The sequence below is a fragment of the Prunus dulcis genome, chromosome 1 (assembly GCF_902201215.1).
Source record: "Prunus dulcis chromosome 1, ALMONDv2, whole genome shotgun sequence".
Lineage (NCBI taxonomy): Eukaryota > Viridiplantae > Streptophyta > Magnoliopsida > Rosales > Rosaceae > Prunus > Prunus dulcis.
The window spans coordinates 13871492-13890311 of NC_047650.1; the positions used below are offsets into that span (position 1 = coordinate 13871492).

The 18820-nt window shown below is 38.4% G+C and overlaps 2 protein-coding genes across 3 annotated transcripts; both read right to left on the reverse strand.

Moving 5' to 3' along the window:
• Nucleotides 1–6160: 6160 nt before the first annotated feature.
• Nucleotides 6161–9032, reverse strand: LOC117637266 (F-box protein At3g07870-like). Of its 2 annotated transcripts, XR_004587173.1 has the most exons (4): nt 7747–9032; nt 6530–6569; nt 6287–6450; nt 6171–6210 (listed from the first exon to the last, which is right to left on the reverse strand). XR_004587173.1 is itself a non-coding variant. In XM_034372119.1 (3 exons), the coding sequence occupies exons 1-2, from the start codon at nt 8906–8908 to the stop codon at nt 6544–6546; spliced, it is 1188 nt and encodes a 395-aa protein (XP_034228010.1). In that variant the 5' UTR covers nt 8909–9032; the 3' UTR covers nt 6161–6450; nt 6530–6543. The 2 variants fall into 2 exon arrangements, 1 of the variants encoding a protein (XP_034228010.1); XM_034372119.1 differs by having other exon boundaries at nt 6161–6450.
• A 5958-nt stretch (nt 9033–14990) lies between these two features.
• On the reverse strand, nt 14991–17627 carry LOC117637290 (F-box protein At3g07870-like). The gene is made up of 2 exons (XM_034372145.1): nt 16803–17627; nt 14991–15617 (listed from the first exon to the last, which is right to left on the reverse strand). Exons 1-2 carry the CDS (start codon nt 17401–17403, stop codon nt 15583–15585), a joined length of 636 nt encoding a protein of 211 aa, XP_034228036.1. The 5' UTR covers nt 17404–17627; the 3' UTR covers nt 14991–15582.
• Nucleotides 17628–18820: the final 1193 nt, after the last annotated feature.

Consider the following 18820-nt stretch of genomic DNA (forward strand, 5'->3'; position numbering starts at 1 on the left):
ATTTATTTTAACAAAACATATATAAAATAAAAAAATCTCCTATTCATGTATAGCATGTGTGAGGTCTTTGCTCACATGCACAACATGCATAAAATGAAAAAGATGGCGTGGTCTTTCTTTAGTTTGCTATTTACCCAAAGAAAAGCATTTAGCATGGGTGAACAGTTTCTTTTTTGGCACGTTACATGACATGGTCAAATTGTACAAGTAGAAAGAGTAGTTCGCATCTGCACTAGATCAACTAAATTTGTTGGATCATATAGTGTTGTCTAATCAAAATCGCAGATTTTGAATTCGTATCGTTGTAGTTGAGACGAAGTTCTTATTTTCTCCTTAAAGCTTCAGTTTGTCGTAATCAGGACGGACCTACCCTTTGGCTAACCTGGGCTATAGCCCAGGTGACTTTGTCTTTTTTCAGTCTAAACAAATTAGAGATATTTAGTGATATATCCATTCTTAGCACTAATATTATAAATAAACCCTACACCATTGAATTTCTATAAAGAAACCAAAAAAAAAACCCAAAAAATGACAGCTAGCCTTATTGAATTTAATATTGATTATTAAATTACTTTGATGCTTACTAAGTGTTTTGGATATTTTTATGAGATTTTGGGGTTGGGCTTGTTTTAAGAAATTAATGGCAGTTTTGTAATTTATAAGAAGTTAAAAGCCTCTTTGTTATGTTGTAAATGGGCTGTGGGGGTATTTCTAAAGTCCATTTCATATGAGATATATTTTATAATTTGAGCCCCTATATTAAGTATAATAGTGAATCTCCTAACAAACTAATATACCCAGCCAAGCCAAGGGACAACCATGCACTGCACTCTTTTAGTGGTCGTGCGCCACTTGGGTGCTCCACTGTTAGCCTATGACTTTCCAGTTCCACTGAGCACATCACACTAAAAAGAACAAAGATATATGGTCATGTTGTAAAGAAGAATGGGTGAAGCCCACATAGCCAACTAACATTTAAGTTCAACACAAAATCAAACCACACACCCACCAAATCAAACCACACACCCACCAAACCAAACCACACACCTACCAAACCATATCACACACCCACCAAACCAAGCCATTTGCTTTGCCTATAAATAGGCATTATATTTGCTTGTAATGTGTGATGAAATGAGAGAAGAGGAAGAGAAGGAAGAAAGAGGGTGAGTGAGTGAAGAGAAAGAGAGCAGAGAGAAATTCTCCTAGAGAGAAAATTCAGTGAGCCATACATATTGTAAACACTAAAGTTGTAGCCATATTATTTTATATAGTGAAAAGTTACTGCTGCTGCTCTCCGAGGACGTAGGCATAGCCGAACCTCATTAAATGCTGTGTCTCATCTACTTTACGTGCAGCTCAATATTCGCACATATCCCAGTTCATTTTATAACACGTTATCAGCACGAGAAGCTCTCAGGTATAATTTTTTTGTGCTGCACTATTATCTATACTACTAACCATTATGTTGATGTAAGGAAGAAAAGTAGTGGAGGAGCTGTGGTCTGCTAGAGAGATATACGAGCAAACCAACTGTAAGGATAAGCTCTATGCCTCTTACTTTTTCTATTATTTTATTATTTCTCTACACAACAAGTTCAACTTAATTGCAAGTGAAAAGAAGAAAAGCCAACATGATATGTCTAGCTTTCCACTAATATATCAATATAATAATATTATATTATTTGATTGTGGTGTTGATATGAACCCACAAATAATTGTCTTTACTTTATCCATATATATGGTAATTATATGGACTGTTTCACCTCCTATATTTTTTTGTGGTGGTTTTATCCACACACTTATTTTATTTATTGTATGGTGTAGGTTTATTACCCATACAACAGTATCTATTTAAAAGGGTGGTGCGGGTTTATCGTCCACGCCTTTACTTTTATTTAAATGTATGGAGCAGAATTAGTGCCCATACAAGCACGTTTACTTTATCTCAAATTTACTTTTATTTAAAGTATGATGTGGAATTAACCCTCATACTTTATGAATTTACTTTACCACACATTTAATTTTATTTAAGGTATGGTGCGGGATTAACGTCCATACAACAAGCAATTTAATTTATGAATTTACTTTACCGCACATTTAATTTTATTTAAGGTATGGTGCGGGATTAACGTCCATACAACAAGCAATTTAATTTATGAATTTATTTTACCGCACATTTACATTTATTTAAAGTATGGTGCGGGTTTATCGTCCATACCAGTAATTTATTTACCAGCAATTTATTTTATGGATTAATTGTGCTGTATGATGAGTTTTTTTACAGTATGCAGATCAGGACCAGAAGTTCCTTGATCCTCATCATACAATTACATCAGGACTTGAAGATCCTTGATGATGATATTGATATGAGAACTGGCAGTCTCTCCGGTACTATACTTGTAAACAAGAGATCGGACTTGAAGATTCTTGATCCTTGACATGTAAATAAGGACCTAGAGTTCCTTGATGATGTAACAGTACCGTATTGGTCAAAAGTGCCATACACATGAATAATAACTGTACTGGCAAATGTACTGCACACATAAATAGATATGTATTCATGACTTGATGAATAGTACTATTCACATGAATAGTGACGTATGCATAAATATTAACCATTTTGGGTAAACCGTCACTATATACAAAAGGGAACCTGCAGTTCCTTAAACTCATGGATGAACAATTAAATGAGATGCCAGAAGTTTCTCAAAATATGGACAATTATGTAAGGACTTGAAGTCCCAAAATATGTACAGAAAATTGTAAAAATATCCATACCATGAGAATATGTGATTTTGGCCTGAAGTTCAAAATCTAACAGTGTTGAGAACCTAAAGTTCCAACAGTTAAATGGACAACCCTTGAGGTATTATTGCAAATTGTGGTACACCACATATTTCTTTGGCATAAGAGAATGATGAATTTAATAAAGTTCGATTCTGTTATAATCACCTCAAGGAAGAAATATATTTTGTGAATTCCGGTTGTTAAAAATACACCGTGAAATGGATAACATCAGTATAAACCTCAAATAATGAATTGAGGCTCCCCACATATTTTGTTATATCTGGGCCGGAAGCCCATGGACCCAAATATATGAGAGATCCTGAACTTGAAGTTGTGGGTATATAGTAGTTAATGCTCTTCACTACTATATTGTGATATTAGCGTGGCTTTTACTCAATCCATATTTCATGTCCATTTGAAAAGGGCGAATAAATTCTGAGTTTGTGTTTAGCCCGGGCCAGAAGTTACGGGCTCACATGCATTGAAATATGAAATTTGGGAGAGTCGATGTGGTTATTTGAACCTATAAGGCACAAGGTTCCAAACTGTCATTTTGAAAAGACGTAAAAACCACAGGTACAAGTTTAAGAATGTGCGCAATTATTATAACAGGAAAGGAGCATATAACAGATAGATTTTTTCCACCTGCAATGAAGGTGCAGGCCCTGTAAAATCTATAAAATTACATTATGTTCTGGAAGCCTCTGAAGGAAGAGGACGGCGCCTCTTAAGCTTAGCCATGAGTCTCTCGTGGTCTCCCAAAATTCTTTCATTTGAGACCTGCAGCATGTCTAGCCTTCTCAGTGTATCAACGGAGTACGAACTCACCAGTTTCAACAAGGAATTATTCTCTCCTTTAAGTTTCTCAACCTCCTGTTGAGACTCATGAAGCATTCTTTGAAGAGACGAATTTTCAGTTGTTAGCTTCTGAACCTCGTTTGCTCTAGCACGCAAACGATCAGCCATGTTAGAAACAGAAGCAGCACTCTGAATACTAGAAGCCATTGAGTCATCAATAGCCTCTTCCTCAGACCTCCCTGTCAACAACATTTCATCCATTGGAGTAATGAAATTCCTAGCTACTATGACAGCAGTAGCATCATTCATCATCACAGAATCATTAACTGTGAGATGACGATTTTGGGATACAAAGGATGGATGCCAAACTTTGGAAGATTAAATGGAAGTTTAATCTAGAGAAGTTTGACAAAATTAAGGTTTTTAGTGCCTATAAAAGGAAGCACTTTCTACCCAGCAAACACGTCTGAGATCTGATCTCAAAAATCACCTGCGTTGTTACAAGCCTCCCAGCAACCAGAAAAAATCATCGAAGGCAAGCATCCCCTATGGAAACCTTCAATTTCATGCTTTGTTCTTCCATCTTCTTCCTCTCTCTCTCTCTCTCTCAAAACTCGCATCCAGAGAGAGCAAGCATCATCTCTCATCTTTGGAACCCTTCGATTCCAAGCCTTGTTCTTCCATTGCTTCCCATCTTCTCTTCTGTCAAATCACCCAGGAGCTTGACGAAGTTTTCGTCAAGCTGCTGGAAATATGCTAAAGCCACCCATGCTTCCATCTTCTTCCTCTCTTTCCATAAACACAAATCCAGAGAGCAATCATCATCTCTCATCCCTGAAACCCCTGCAATTTCTAGCCATATTCCTCCATCTCATCCCATCTTCTCTTCTGGAAATCGTAGCTCTTTCTCTCTCTCTCTCATGCTAAACTCATGAATGCTCAGCTCTCATGCCACAAGCTTCTCATGCCAAGCCAAGAATTTATTTGTAAGCTACTGTTGGTTTCATTAGTGAAGAAGACCAAAGTGTTTCCTAAGGCTCAGCTACCCTTTCGAAACACTCTTGGGGCCTGATCCTTGAACTCAGATACAGGGGCAGCTTCACCTGTTTCTCTTTTTTGGCAGCACAATCCCATTTGTCAGGCTACTGGAATAAAAAGACCCCTACACTTCCAAACCACATCAGCCACTCTATGTGATGAATGTTCACTCCCACTAATGTTTATTTCCATGCCAATATGAGCTCTGTGATACCCCAATCTTACACTATAGGATCCATCAGGCGTCCATGGCCAAATTCTTCTATCAGGACAGTCCGTGATGCCAACAGGGATATCAATAATCAAACGAATCAAATCTGGTCTTATGCTTCCTTCTAGAGCATCAAGATTCCAGGTTCGGTGAAGAAGATCCAGTAGTTGATTAACCATAACAGGGCCAGAGGGAGGAGGGGGGCCGGGCAGAGGGGTATAAACCCCTTGAGAATGAGGAATCTAGTTGTCTTCCGAAATATTTATACTCCCTCCATCCATAACTTGCATAGCCATATGTTGTTTAAACAGATCTCGACCATCAAGAAGACTCGCCCAAATCCATGACGGTCTGTGGCCAATTCCAGCTTGCATAAAATCCACATTCGGGAAATAACGTGCTTTTAGGATTTTTACCCATAAAGCTTGGGGATTCATCCAAATTCTTCAACATTGCTTCCCCACAAAGCCACATTGAAGCTATTCAAGTCTCGGAATCCTAAGCCTCCTTTCTCCTTACTAGCACCCAAGAATTTCCAAGCCTTCCAATGCATCTTGGATCCGAACTCAGAGTTTCCCCACCAAAATTTAGCAAGGTCGCCGTTAATATGATTGCAAAGACTCTTGGGGAATTTGAAACACCTCATTTACAAAAATGTTCTTATTGATTTTAATTATTATTATAAAAAATAAAAAATAAAAAATAAAACCGTCCTATTTATATACATAGGCATATACATTCCGTCTGAAATTTTGTTAAAATTCTTCACGGATGACACACAAGATTATCACCTTTTTAACAGCATTTTTGTCCAACACTTTTCGCTCAAGTCTCCTCCCACCCTATCTGCCTCATCTTTCTCTATACGCCTTTTCTCTTCACCTCATCGTTTTATTCCATGAGCTATATACATAAGCTTTAGAAGTGAATATACCAAATTCAATACCGAGCCTAATCTTTTATTCATGTTTCATTTGGTTCTCTCAAGTTGGAGCTCGAATGAGCCAAAGCAGGCTAAGCACGACACGAACTTGAACTATTAAGCCGATTTCAATCCTAGACAATATTACAACCTTATGCGGGGTGCGCTGCCCAACTGCTGCTTCACACTATGACCTTCCTTGCAGGAATGAAGTAAGAAATGCACACAAATTTCAAGAATTCTTGCCCGTCACTGTTACAGACTATAAATCCAAAAAATTTAAATAGTATATTATGCTTGAAGAGACAGGACAGCAAGGAACTTGCCTAAACAGGGAATCGAGCGACTGGGCACCACAGTACAGTGGCTGGGGCTTTGCCCCTTCCTAGGAGCGGTCCTAGGCTTGACCCCCCGCATTGGTGTGTGTGTGAGTTTGTAGATATTTATCGACCTTTCATTAGGAGAGGCATAAAATTAAAAAAATAAACAAAAGGGGTAATCGAAAAACTATTGGACTGGCTACCTACCTATGCAATACTTATTTCATACAAATTGCCTGCCCTTCAAAATGCTTCTGTTAATTCCTGGATAAGAGATTTACTTGCACAGATTCTCTATTTTCTCCTTGCACTGAGCAACAACTCTGTTCCTTCGAACTTTCATAGTTGGGAGTCATTAAACCACCATTGATCTGCAATTACAAGGTATTATTAATCAGCCAGACGGTCACATCTATACCTCGTGTGACAATGCGGGTATGGATATTTTACCGTAAAGGGCTCGCTCATACACGATGCACACCCTGAAGTCCTGCATGAAATAGAATGAAAATATTAAAGTGCAATGGTCTAAAAGATTACTTAAAACAATAAATTTACAGTTGCTCCCAACCCACCAAAATTTCCAGGTATTATTTAATAAGCATTTGTGACACTTAATATCCCATTTTTTTAATATTAGATACTATAATCTAACACGGAGGAATGTATGAATAATCCCATCAACTAGATGTTGAAAGAACTTTTTTTTTTCTTTTGAAGAAAAACAACAGTTTATTAAAGTAGAAAATCTGATTAGAAAGAGTGGATAAGGAATCCACAATATAAAGAGAAGGGAGAAAATAAAACACAAAAAAAGGCGAGTAAGAAAAACCTCAAAATTTGAAAGATCTAGTATCACTTCGCAGCTGCTAACAAATCCAACATTATAGAAGAATGATAATAATCCATAAACTCAGCTGAAAGCGATGCCCATAAAGCTTCGCAGGAACTCACTCTGTCCCAAAGTTCATCTACCCTCGTGCCCTTATAATCCTCAAATATTCTTATTGCACTCCATCCAAATTGTTCCAGGAAAATGCCAACAACAAGCACCCCCGTAATGTTTTGGCTTTCTTGCCCCTCCCCAAAGCCTCAAACTTGGTGCTCAGAAATTCAAAACACCCCTTAGGGATAACCCAACCGGCCTTCATCTCCCTAAACAATTTCCACCACAATTCTATAGCACAAGGGCAACGAAAACAATTCCAAAATACTATCCTCTCCACCAATTCAAATTACAAGATCCAAACTACCATTTGTCAGAAGTTTGTTTTTTGTTTTTTTAGAGGAAAAGATTTTATTTTGTAAGAGAAAACTGCAGTTTAGTGGACGTTTAATCGACCAACAGCAGAAGAGAAAGAGCATTAATTCGACAAACTACATCTAGCTTAAGAAGGCAAAATTAATTATAACACTGCAGCTTTCCTATCTAGAATAACATGTGTCACAAGTTAGAATGTTGAGCCATTTCTCAGTAACAACTGACATAACAGTAATTGGATGGATCCAAAATAACACACGGGGTGATGTGCAACTAAATGGAAAAAACTAAACAAAACTACACTAACTAGGCCTTCTATCACTACCATTAATAAAAAAATTACTTCGAAAAGTTCAAATTGCACAGAGCAAGAAATACAAAATGCCTGAGGATTGACATATGGTACCTTCAAGCTGTAACCCTCTGGCGATATCCTTAAGCGAAACAAAGCTCGGAACAAGGTCCCATGCCTCTGAAACCACTGAAGGTAATTGATCAACCTCAACCCTCACAAGGCCCTTTGTTACCAGAGCATAAGCCTGCAATCGATTACGATGTAACCCCAAGACTTGCCCTTCCTCAGTAAAATTCAATACTGAAATGCCAAAAAAACCAACTGGATTTTTAAACTCGTGCTCTTTAGTCCAAGACTCCTTCATTCCATAATCCTTCATCACCCAAACAATGATATCATCATTCAAGTTAAGAATTACAGAGAGCCAACCTTTCAATACTCCGAGCTTAAAATAAGTTCCATCCAGATCATAAATACAAGGGGGCAGTGGTAACTCTTGGAACTGCTCACTTTCGACATCAAAGGCACATACCAAACGGGAACAGTCACTACTACTGTGACCAATCCAATGAAGAAACCCATTGATATAAATCCCATGAGGAGTTACACCATCGAAAGAGTAGGCAGGATGCCCAATGTTTCTCCAAATGCCAGAGCCAACAGTCAAAACCATTACTTGGTCAGGTTGGTCAGGCTTTCCGTTTGGAGACAAAACCCGAACTAGCTTGTAGACCTCACTGATGGGGCTGAACCCAAAACCATAACGGTCACGTGTATCAGGATTTGGAGGTGTTGGGAGAGATAAAAACTCACCAGTAACTGGATTGGAGATGTGAAGATGACGGCTCAAGTCAAAATGGGCTTCGTAGTGACAGAGGAAGCCATTGCACGAGCCTACAATGGTCATACAAAGAGTTCGGAGACTTCTTATACTGAAAAGCTTCAAGGCGACGTCGTTTTGCCACCCGGCCCTGTCGAGGTCGACCAAGAAGTGGCCCCAGCGCGAGCGGACGCCAGTGACCAAGAGGCAAGCGGGTGTTCGCGAAAATAGTTCTTTGGTGAATTGAGGGTCTGAGAGGCAAGAACGCCAAGACTTGCACACTCGCTTGCATTGGATGAGGGTTTTTGTTGGGATTTTGCAGAAGATCTCCATTATTATGTGCTCTGGCAAATGCAGAAGGTAGGGTTTCTGATCATGCTCTTCTTCATCGTCGTCGTCTTCTTGATTTGGGGGTCTGTTTCTGTTGGTTGGCGGTCGTTTATTTCTCTTCATTGATCGAAGCGGTGTCGTTGCGGTAGGCTGGCTAAGATCGGAGAAGCGCCTCACTCAGAGACTCAGAGTTTGAGCTTGAAGAACGCTTCTTCAACCCAAGCTTCGTTAGAACCGAAGAGCAGAAATGAGCTAAAAAATGGGTATGAGCTAAAATCTGCTTCCCAAGCACTTATGTTTAGTAAAAATAAAATATTCTGATTATTTTAAAAGTAATGGCTTTTTGATAGTAATTTTTAAAAGCAGGCTCTATATTGGTTTTCAAAGCTGGTTTCAAAAGAAGTAAAGGTAAATCTTTAATGAATTTTTAAATTCCCAAATACCATCAGTAATTTTTTTTTTAAATGACACCATCTCCACTTTCACATCCAACTCTACTACTTGAACCACCACATTCACTACCTCCACAATCATCGCCGCCGCCACCACCACCACCACAACCACTACCTCCTCCACCACGTCCACCTCCACCTCCACCACCATTAATAGTACAACCACCACCTCTCCAAAACCTCCACATCAACCACCACCTCCACAACCAACACCACCACCACCACCACCTCCACAACCGCCATCCCCACCACAACCACTACCACAATCACCAACTCCACCTTCATCACTACCACCACCTCCATTCCATCACTGCCACTACCACTACCACCACATGATTAGTACATAACACTTTCAACATTATGTTTATTTTAGTCATTATTTGCAGTTACAACAATTTTATATTAAAATTTACCAAATGGTTTTGACCCTGCTTTTTATGCTAACAGCAATTTAAAAATATTGTTTACCAAACACGGAGCTGATTTACTTTACAGCTAATTATTTTCAAAGCACCGTAGAAGCAACTTTTTTAAAAAGTTACAGTAATTCCAAACTAGGCCTAAGAGCACTTCCAGCGCTTTGGGCTAGCCTGGGTAGAGGGGGCCCGAGGTCTGTTGCACAGTTCTAATGAGCTGGTGGTGGGGGGGACCTACAAACTAGACAAGCTCAAAGGTAAATCGAGCCCGAGCTTGTGCTCAAGGTTGATGACGTCAGCATTGATGCCAGGCTAGCGTCAGCGGACGGTATTCAATTTCTTTTACCTTTGGCGCGTGGAAATTTCAAAATTGCATGCAATGACACCAGCCTAGCATCAGCCCTGCTTTTTGCCAACAGCTACAAGCCACGTGTCATGTCTTGGTGTCTCTGATCCTAATTTTTCCTCCAATCCAACAATTGCCAATTTTTGTGTCTTAAAAAAAATTGAAAAAAAATTCTGAAATTTTTTTCTATAAATATCTAACAATATTCTTCATACATTTTGTTATCCTTATAGTATTATTCACTTTCCACACAAAATTTTATTCCCTTTCCAAATATCATTTGTGTAAATATACAAATGACATCTTCCATCGAAACCGAAAGCTCGTGGACAACCATGGAAGATGTTTTGTTGTGTGAGTGTTGGGTCCAATTTGGTCATTGCCTGATCATGGGCAATGAGATGAAGTTCTCTCATATGTAGAGAAAAATTCATGCCGATGTTTGTGATAGATCGGGTTTTGCTCATACGGAAATGGCCTTGGCTAGTAGGTGGAAAATTTTGAATAAACAGTTAGGGAAATGGAGAGATGCATTGGCAAAAGCGAGGGACAACATTCAAAGAGGCGAAAATCTTGGCAATAATGTAAATTATTTGTAATTGCCATTTTATTAAATTTAGTGTCCTATTTTTTAAAATTTTATTGCATTTCAATTTTTTTATATTATAGATTATGCAAGCATAAATGTGGTTCAATGCCACTGACCAAGACAAAAAATCTTTCAACAATCACTAATATTTAGGATTCAAAATGATTCCCACGAGTTCAATTGTTGTGTTGAATGAGGCGCCGCTCCACGATTCAACGGTATCGGATTTGCTGTTGGAGTCCTCGATGAATCAAGACTCACAAATCCGAAGGGAGCCGAGGCCTATTGGGAGATATGAGGCAAAGGTCAAGAAAGGAAGTAATTCCACCAATGATTGTGCAAAATTTTTGGAGCAAATTGCTCTGAACGGCACAATGAGAATTGAGAGAGACATGAAAAGATATGCGGATGAGAAGGCAAGAGATGAAGCATTTGCAAGAGAATGGGAGTATGCACACAAACAAGACATGAACAAGAAGGATCGGGAAACCATGGCCATGGACACAAGCCATATGTCCCCTGAAACAAAGTCATTTTGGAAGCTAGAATGAAGGGATGTTATGAGAAGAAGGCTTTTCCGTGATGATGGACCAAGCAACAATGATTCATTAAATGATGAAAACCATTAGGTTGTATTGCTTGTCTTTTATTTCATTAATGTATTGCTTGTCTTTTATTTAATTGGTTAAATGATGAAACTTGAGATGTGAATTTTATAATAAAAATGGATATGTGGTAACCGAAAATCTTATTCGAAAATTTTTATCTGAAATATGAGATATGAATTTAATAATAAATATTGACACGTAGCAACCGAAAATCTTATTCAAATTAATCGTTTAAGTTAAATAAAAAAAAAATAAGTGCATAGTTGTAAAACAGGAGCTTAGCTTTTATAAAACCTATACGCAGGGGGGGTGTGAAGTAGTCTTTATGATAACAGCTCACCAATTTAAAATTATTACTTATAGTGACAAATGACATTAAACACAAATATTGCTTGTGGTGATCAAGTAACCAGGGTAAATGCAATAATGTAAATGACACAGTATTTATTAACCCATAAACCCATAAGGGAAAAACTGGGAGACCAAGGCAGGAAAAGATTCAATCCACTCAATTGTAAAGTACAAGAAATATAGGGATATTAGCTCAACTACACACAATAGGCAGCTAACTATCTAACCTTCTAGCAAAGCACCATTTCTTTACTTCACAGCAACAGATTCTTTTCTCAACCTCGCAACAGCACCAAGCATAAGTTGCTCCCAATATGATGTTATGAAGTGAGTTGTGGTTTCATAAAATTCATCCATCTCAATCATACAAATGATTGAACTAGATAAAAGAAACCATGTACAGTTATGAATTAAAACCAAAAGATGTTTGAACTTTGAAACAAGGTTTTAATCATAAATACAATAATGAAACCAAAGCAGCCATTTAATCAAAGTGAGAATAAACTTGGAGTAAGTTTTATGCGTATGCAATCATACTCATAACTCTCAAGAATTCAAGATGACTGAAGTAAGTTTTTGAATGTTTAAAAACTGATACGATGATCTTTCAAAAACATGAACATGGAAGCATAGTAAAGGCTGAGTTTAAAACGTGATGCCAAATGCTTAATATTGCTGCCTCTTCATAAAACTAAGTTAAGTAGATATAGAGAACTGAACTACCAGTTTCAAGAAAGAGGAGATCAATATAAAAAACAGATTTAGTCAGGAACTTGGTTTCGAAAAAGATTGACTTGATAAGAGTGCAAGAGGCAGAGGATAATCCTATTTTATCTTTTTCAGAAATCAAGTGCAAGAAAGATATTTGCAATAAACTATTAATTGATTTCTGCAAAGGACGGATTAAAACAGATATAGGATGGATTGATACAAAATGAAACATAAAACATATTTTAAAGTGTGTATCAATCCATGTATATCAAACTCTGCTAATGTATGCAAAGTAACGGATGGATTTAAAACAGATAGGAGAGGATTGATAAAAAATGAAAACATAAAATGATTTTAAAGTTGTATCAATCCATGTGAATGTATGCACAAGGTTCTTACCTGTTCTTCACCAAAGAGATCTTTGGAAATCAGCAACCACTTTAATCTAACCTAGAGACTATCTCAAATATCTAAGGAGATTACAATGGTTTTGTTCCAAAAAAGAGAAGAGCCAAACAAAGCAACAATTACAATCCTTACAATAGTATTTGCCCTTTGCCATGGCAATGGGTGGAAACACAACAAATCTTGTGCAAGAGCTGACACTATTCATGTGAATAGTAACAGCCCTTGCCTTCCCTTGCCATTTCCACCCACAGTCCATGGCAAAGGGCAAGGGCAAGTAAGGGTAGGCACTATTCACGTGAATAGTGGCATCCCTTACAAAGGGCAAGTTGTGTTCCACCCATTACCATGGCAACCTAAGGGCAATCCCTATTTACATGAGATTAATTTTATTTATATGTGTGAGATTAATAATAATAAAATTGCTAGGCATGTATAAAAAAAATGTTTCTAAATTTTTCAGAATTTAAAATTTTTTTTTTTTTTTTTTTTTTACGTTGATGACGTTAGCACTAATGTTATCGCCCTCAGGCAATATCTCAAGTAGGGATGACAGAAATCCCTGTGAGGAAGGGCCCCCGACCCTAACAGGGGGAGATTTCGAGGCAAAATTGGTATCAAATATAGGGATCTCCGAACTTGAAAAATCCCTGACGGGGATGGTATTGGCGTCCCCGTCCCCGAAGTCGACCCGAAAAAATATATGTTTATATTTAAATAAATAAATAAATAAATTATATTAAATAAATAAATAAATATTTAATATTTATGTTTACCCCTAAGTTAACCTCCTTTTCCTAATTCTTCCTAATATTCTCTAGTCTCCAGCTGCACCTCTCTCTCCCTCCTCTGCTCCTAATTCTTCCTAATCCTAATCTTCTCTCCCTCCTCTGCTCCTAATTCTTCCTAATCCTAATCTTCTCTGTATCTCTAGTCTCAAGTCTCTCTGTATTTAAACTATATCTCAAGTCTTGATTACAAATCCACCGCAATCTTTTTTCTATATATAATTTATATGTGCTTGGCAAATGGCTTTTTTATGTGTAGAGAGAATATTGTTTAAGTTGAAAGTCTCAAATTCATAGAGAGGCCTTTGGTGGAGATTTGTTTTTAGGAGAATCTTGTCCACCTGCTTTGTATTCATATGATTTTATGAAGGAGAAAAACTTGGGGGATTGGAGGCGGGTATGGGGGATAGTCCCTTGACAGGGACTGGGACGAGGATTTCCTGAAACCTATTAAACGGGGATGAGTTCGGAGACGGGGACAGAGATGGTATTGTCATACCCGGCCCCTACCCGACCCATTGCCATCCCTAAGCTCAAGTTGTTTTTGCCTTTGTGCCTGCCCAGTATTATGGAGCCCACATCTGGCCAGGCTACTTGTTGCATGCTGGAGCTTGCTTCGCGGGCCTAGGGGGCCTCCTGCCCGAACTGGGGTGTAGCACTGAAGTGCTCTAATGGGCCTGGCCTAGCTAGTATATTTTTCTGCATTTCATTTTCAGGTATATTCTAACTTTTAAATTAATTTTCACGTGGGAAATTCAAATTTATACTCTTATATAACCAAATCCACGGATGATCATACATCTGTCCAACACTTGTTAAATTATCTCCAACCATATTTGCTTCTCGGAAGATACATCGAAAACAAAATGGGAGATTTGATTTAAATATCATGGACAACAGAATGAATGTTTAAGAGTACTTAAATATCCTTATTGACAATTTGTATTAAAACCTTCGAATCTCCCTTGATCTCTAAATTGGAACGTCGTAGTCTAAGAGTTGTTTGAAGAATACGACGAAGAGCCGGTTGAAGAGTACGGCTGGGGGTTGGACGGGGAAGAGGGGGCAATGGGTGGGAGTTGAGATGTAATAAGAGGGGTTGTTTTTAATCCTTTCTTTTTTCGTGAGGGAAGAACTGGTTTCACCTTAGGGCACGAAATGAAGTCTTCTCCCCCACCTCCCTTCTGCATCGGCCGCGATTCGCAACTGCCTTATCTGTTTTGCTTTGCATCGCTTAAGAACTCATGATCGACATTGCCTCAAGGCCAACCTAGACAAGGCTTTCTAAAACCTTTGTATTTATATACATTAGCATATACTTCCGTCTGAAATGCTGTCAACATTATTCGCGGATGACACTGATTATCACCTTTTAACGGCATATTTGTCAAACACTTTTACTCAACTCTCTTCTCCCACTCCATCCCTCTCAGCAGCCTTCTTCCTTCACCTCTCATCCATTTCCCCTGAACTAGTTCTTTCTTGTTTGTTCCTTCCTTCCAAATCTATTCATAAGCTTTAGAGGCTGAACATACCAAATTTGTGAACAAGTCTAATATTTTATTCATGTTTGATTTGATTCACTTAAGTATGACCTCAAATGTGCCAAAGCAGGCTAAGCACAAGACGACCTCGACCTATCAAACCAATTTCAATCCTATACATGATTACAACCTTATGCAGGGTGTGCTGCACAACTGCTGCTGCAAACTATTAGAAATGAAGTAAGAAATGCACAGAATTCAAGCATTCTTGTCTCTCACTGTTACAGACTATAAATCCAAAAACTTTAACTAGTACATAATGTTTGATGAGACAGTAAGGAACTGACCTAAAATGGGACTAAAAAAGCATTGGACTGGCGACCTATCTATGCTTTGCAATACTTCTTTCATATAAATTTCCTGCATTTTAAAGTGCTTTTCTAAATTTCTGGATAAGAGGTTTACTTGTACAGATTCTCTATTTTCTCCTCGTACTGAGCCACAACTCGTCCTTTGAACTTTCATAGTTGGAGTCAATAAGCCACTATCAATCTGCAATGAAAATGTACTATTAATCAGCCAGCCGGTAACATATATACCTTGAATGACAATGCATGTTTTCCCGTAAAGGCCTCGCTCATCCACAGTCAAGATTGTTCCAGTTTGGAAACACCCTGAAGTCCTGCATGAAATAGAAGGAAAACATTAGAGTGCAATGGTTAAAAAGGTTACTTAAAAGTTAAAGTGATACATTTAAATTCACTCCCACCCCATCCAAAAGTCCCAGTTATTATATAATAAGCATTGGTGACATTTCTTATCCCATTTTTATCATGTTAGATACTATAATCGAACACAGATAAATGTATGAACAATCCCATCAACTGGATATTGATAGAACTTTTTGTTTTCTTTTGAAGAAAAATAGATAATTATTAAAGTGGAAAAGCTAATTAGAAAGAGTGGATAAGGAATCCACAATATGAGGTAAACGAGAAAACACTAAAAAAAAAAAAAAGAGGTAAGAAAGAAAAAGCTCTAAATTTGAAACATCTAATATCACTTCGCAATTGCTCACAAATCCAACATTATAGTAGAATGGTAAAAATCCCTAAACTTAGCCGAAAGCTTCCCAGAAACTCACTCTGTCCCAGAGTTTATTTACCCCCGCGCCCTTATAATCCTCAAATATTCTTATTGCGCTCCATCCAAATTGTTCCAGGAAAATGCCAACAAGCAGCACCCGCATAATGTTTTGGCTTTCTTTCCCCTTCCAAAACCCTCAAACTTGGTGCTCAGAAATTCAAAACACCCCTTTGGGATAACCCATCTGGCTTCATCTCCCTAAACAATTTCCACCACAATTGTAAAGAACAGGGGCAAGGAAAATAAAATATTCCAACTCCGCAACAATGGAAACCAATTCCAAAATACTCTCCTCTCCATCAATTCAAATGACAAGATCCAAACTAACATTTGTCACAAGTTTGTTTTTCTGAAACGAAAAGATGAAACTTTACATCGTTTGAGAAAACTGTGCAATTTAGTGGACAAGTAATCCACCAAAGAAGAGAAAAGAACATTAATTCGACAAATACATCTTGCTTAAGAAGGAAAAATTAATTATGACACTGCAGCTTTCGTATCTAGAATAACATTTGACAGAAGTTAGAATGTTGAGCCATTAATTAATAAATAAATAAAATCTCTTTCCTCTAATACCCATTTCTCAGTAACAGCTGACAAAACAATAATTGGATGGATCCAACATAACACAAGGGGTTATGCAACTAAATGGAAGAAACTAAACAAAAAATGACTTTGAAAAGTTCAAATTTACAAAATGCTTAGAATTGACATATGGTACCTTCAAGCTGCAACCCTCTGGCAATATCCTTAAGTGAAACAAAGCTCGGAACAAGGTCCCATGCCTCAGAAATCCATGAAGGTAATCCATCAACCTCAACCGTCACAAGGCCCGTTGTTGTGGGAGTATAAGCCTGCAATCTATCCTGATGTATCCCCAAAACTTGCCCTTCCTCAGTAATAGCTTTCAACATGAAAGTGCCAAAATAACCAACCGGGTTTTTAAACTCGTGCTCTTTAGTCCAAGACTCCTTCACCCCATAATCCTTCATCACCCAAACACTGATAACATCACTCAAGTTAATGACAGAGAGCCAACCTTTCAATACTCCGAGCTTAAAACAAGTTGTTCTTGGATCATAGGAACAAGGTGGTAGTGGTAACTCTTGGAACCGCTCACTTTCAACATCGAAGGCCCATGCCAAACGAGACGGGTCCCTGTACCCAATCCAATGAAGAAACCCATTGACATAAATCCCATGATCATTCACTCTACCAAAATAGTTTTGGTAGACACAAGGTTTCCCCAACGTTTCTCCATGAAAAGAGTCGGGAGGGTGCCCAATATCTCTCCAAATCCCAGAGCCAACAGTCAAAACCATTACTTGTTTATGTGTAGGCACAATCCGAACTAGCTTATAGACATCACTGATGGGGCTGAACCCAAAACCATAACGGCCTCGAACTGTATCCGGCTTTGAAGGTGTTGGGAGAGATAAAAACTCACCAGTAACAGGATTGGAGATGTGGAGATGATGGATCGCCCCAAGATGGACTTCGTGGTGACAGAGGAAGCCATTGCACGAGCCTATAATGGTCGGTCGTATTAAAGTTCGGAGACTTTTTTTTTTATACAGAAAAGCTTCAACACGACGTCGTTTGGGTTGCAGGTCCTGTCGAGGTCGACCAAGAAGTGACCCAGGCACGAGTATCCAGTGATCAAAATGGAAGTGGGCGTTCGTGAAAATAGTTCTTTGGTGAATTGAGGGTCTGAGAGCCAAGAACGCCAAGACTTGCAAACTCGCTTGCATTGGATGAGAGTTTTTGTTGGGATTTTGCAGAAGATCTCCGCTATTATGTGCCCTGGCAATTGCAGAAGGTAGGGTTTCTGATCATGCTCTTCTTCTTCATCGTCGACTTCTTGTTTTGGGGGTCCGTTTCTGTTGGTTGGTGGTAGTTTAATTCTCTTCATTGATCGAAGCGCTGTCGTTGCGGTAGGCTGGCTAAGATCGGAGAAGCGTCTCAGAGTTTCAGCTTGAAGAAAGCTTCTTCAACCCAAAGCTTCGGTACAACCGAAGAGCTGAAATGAACTAAAATGGTATGACTAATGGGCCTGGCGGTGTGCTGGAAGTGGGCTCCTCGGAGTGTAAATCGTGCGGCTCACTTGGCCGCTAAGATAGGATCGCGAGCGGTGGAACCTGAGTGTTGGGTCGAGAGACCACCACCGTCTCTAGTTGGTGTGTTGGTGTCTGACGGCATGCCTTGCCCCTCAACTTGTTGATTTTTCTGTGGGAAACAGGTTTTATGCAAAGATGAAACTTAAACGCATACAAGATCATGTTTTCATCACGTACAGAAATCAAGTCCCTAAAAATATGACATACACAAAACATACAAATAAAATACAGAGGATTGTTTTGGATAGGTATATAGAAGAAATATGGATATCTCCATTCAATTGGCACCCTCATTGATTATCCTAGCAATATAAACAAATCAGGATTTGAAATTTTCTTTTATGGATCATGAATCAATCTTATGACTCAAATTTGATAATTTATCCATAGATCATAAAGAGTAAAAGCTTCTGACTTATGTTTTCATACTTGCAGGTTCTAACTGATTCAGAACAAAAAAAAGGTTAAAATTATTTAAAAAGGCATGAAAAGAAACAATGGAGAATGACCATAAGTCATCAATGGAGGCGAACGAACATGAAAATATAGCATCCCAATAAAAAAAAAATAAAAAAAAAATTCATATATACTCACCAATAACCAAAGGAGGGACAGTGGAGTG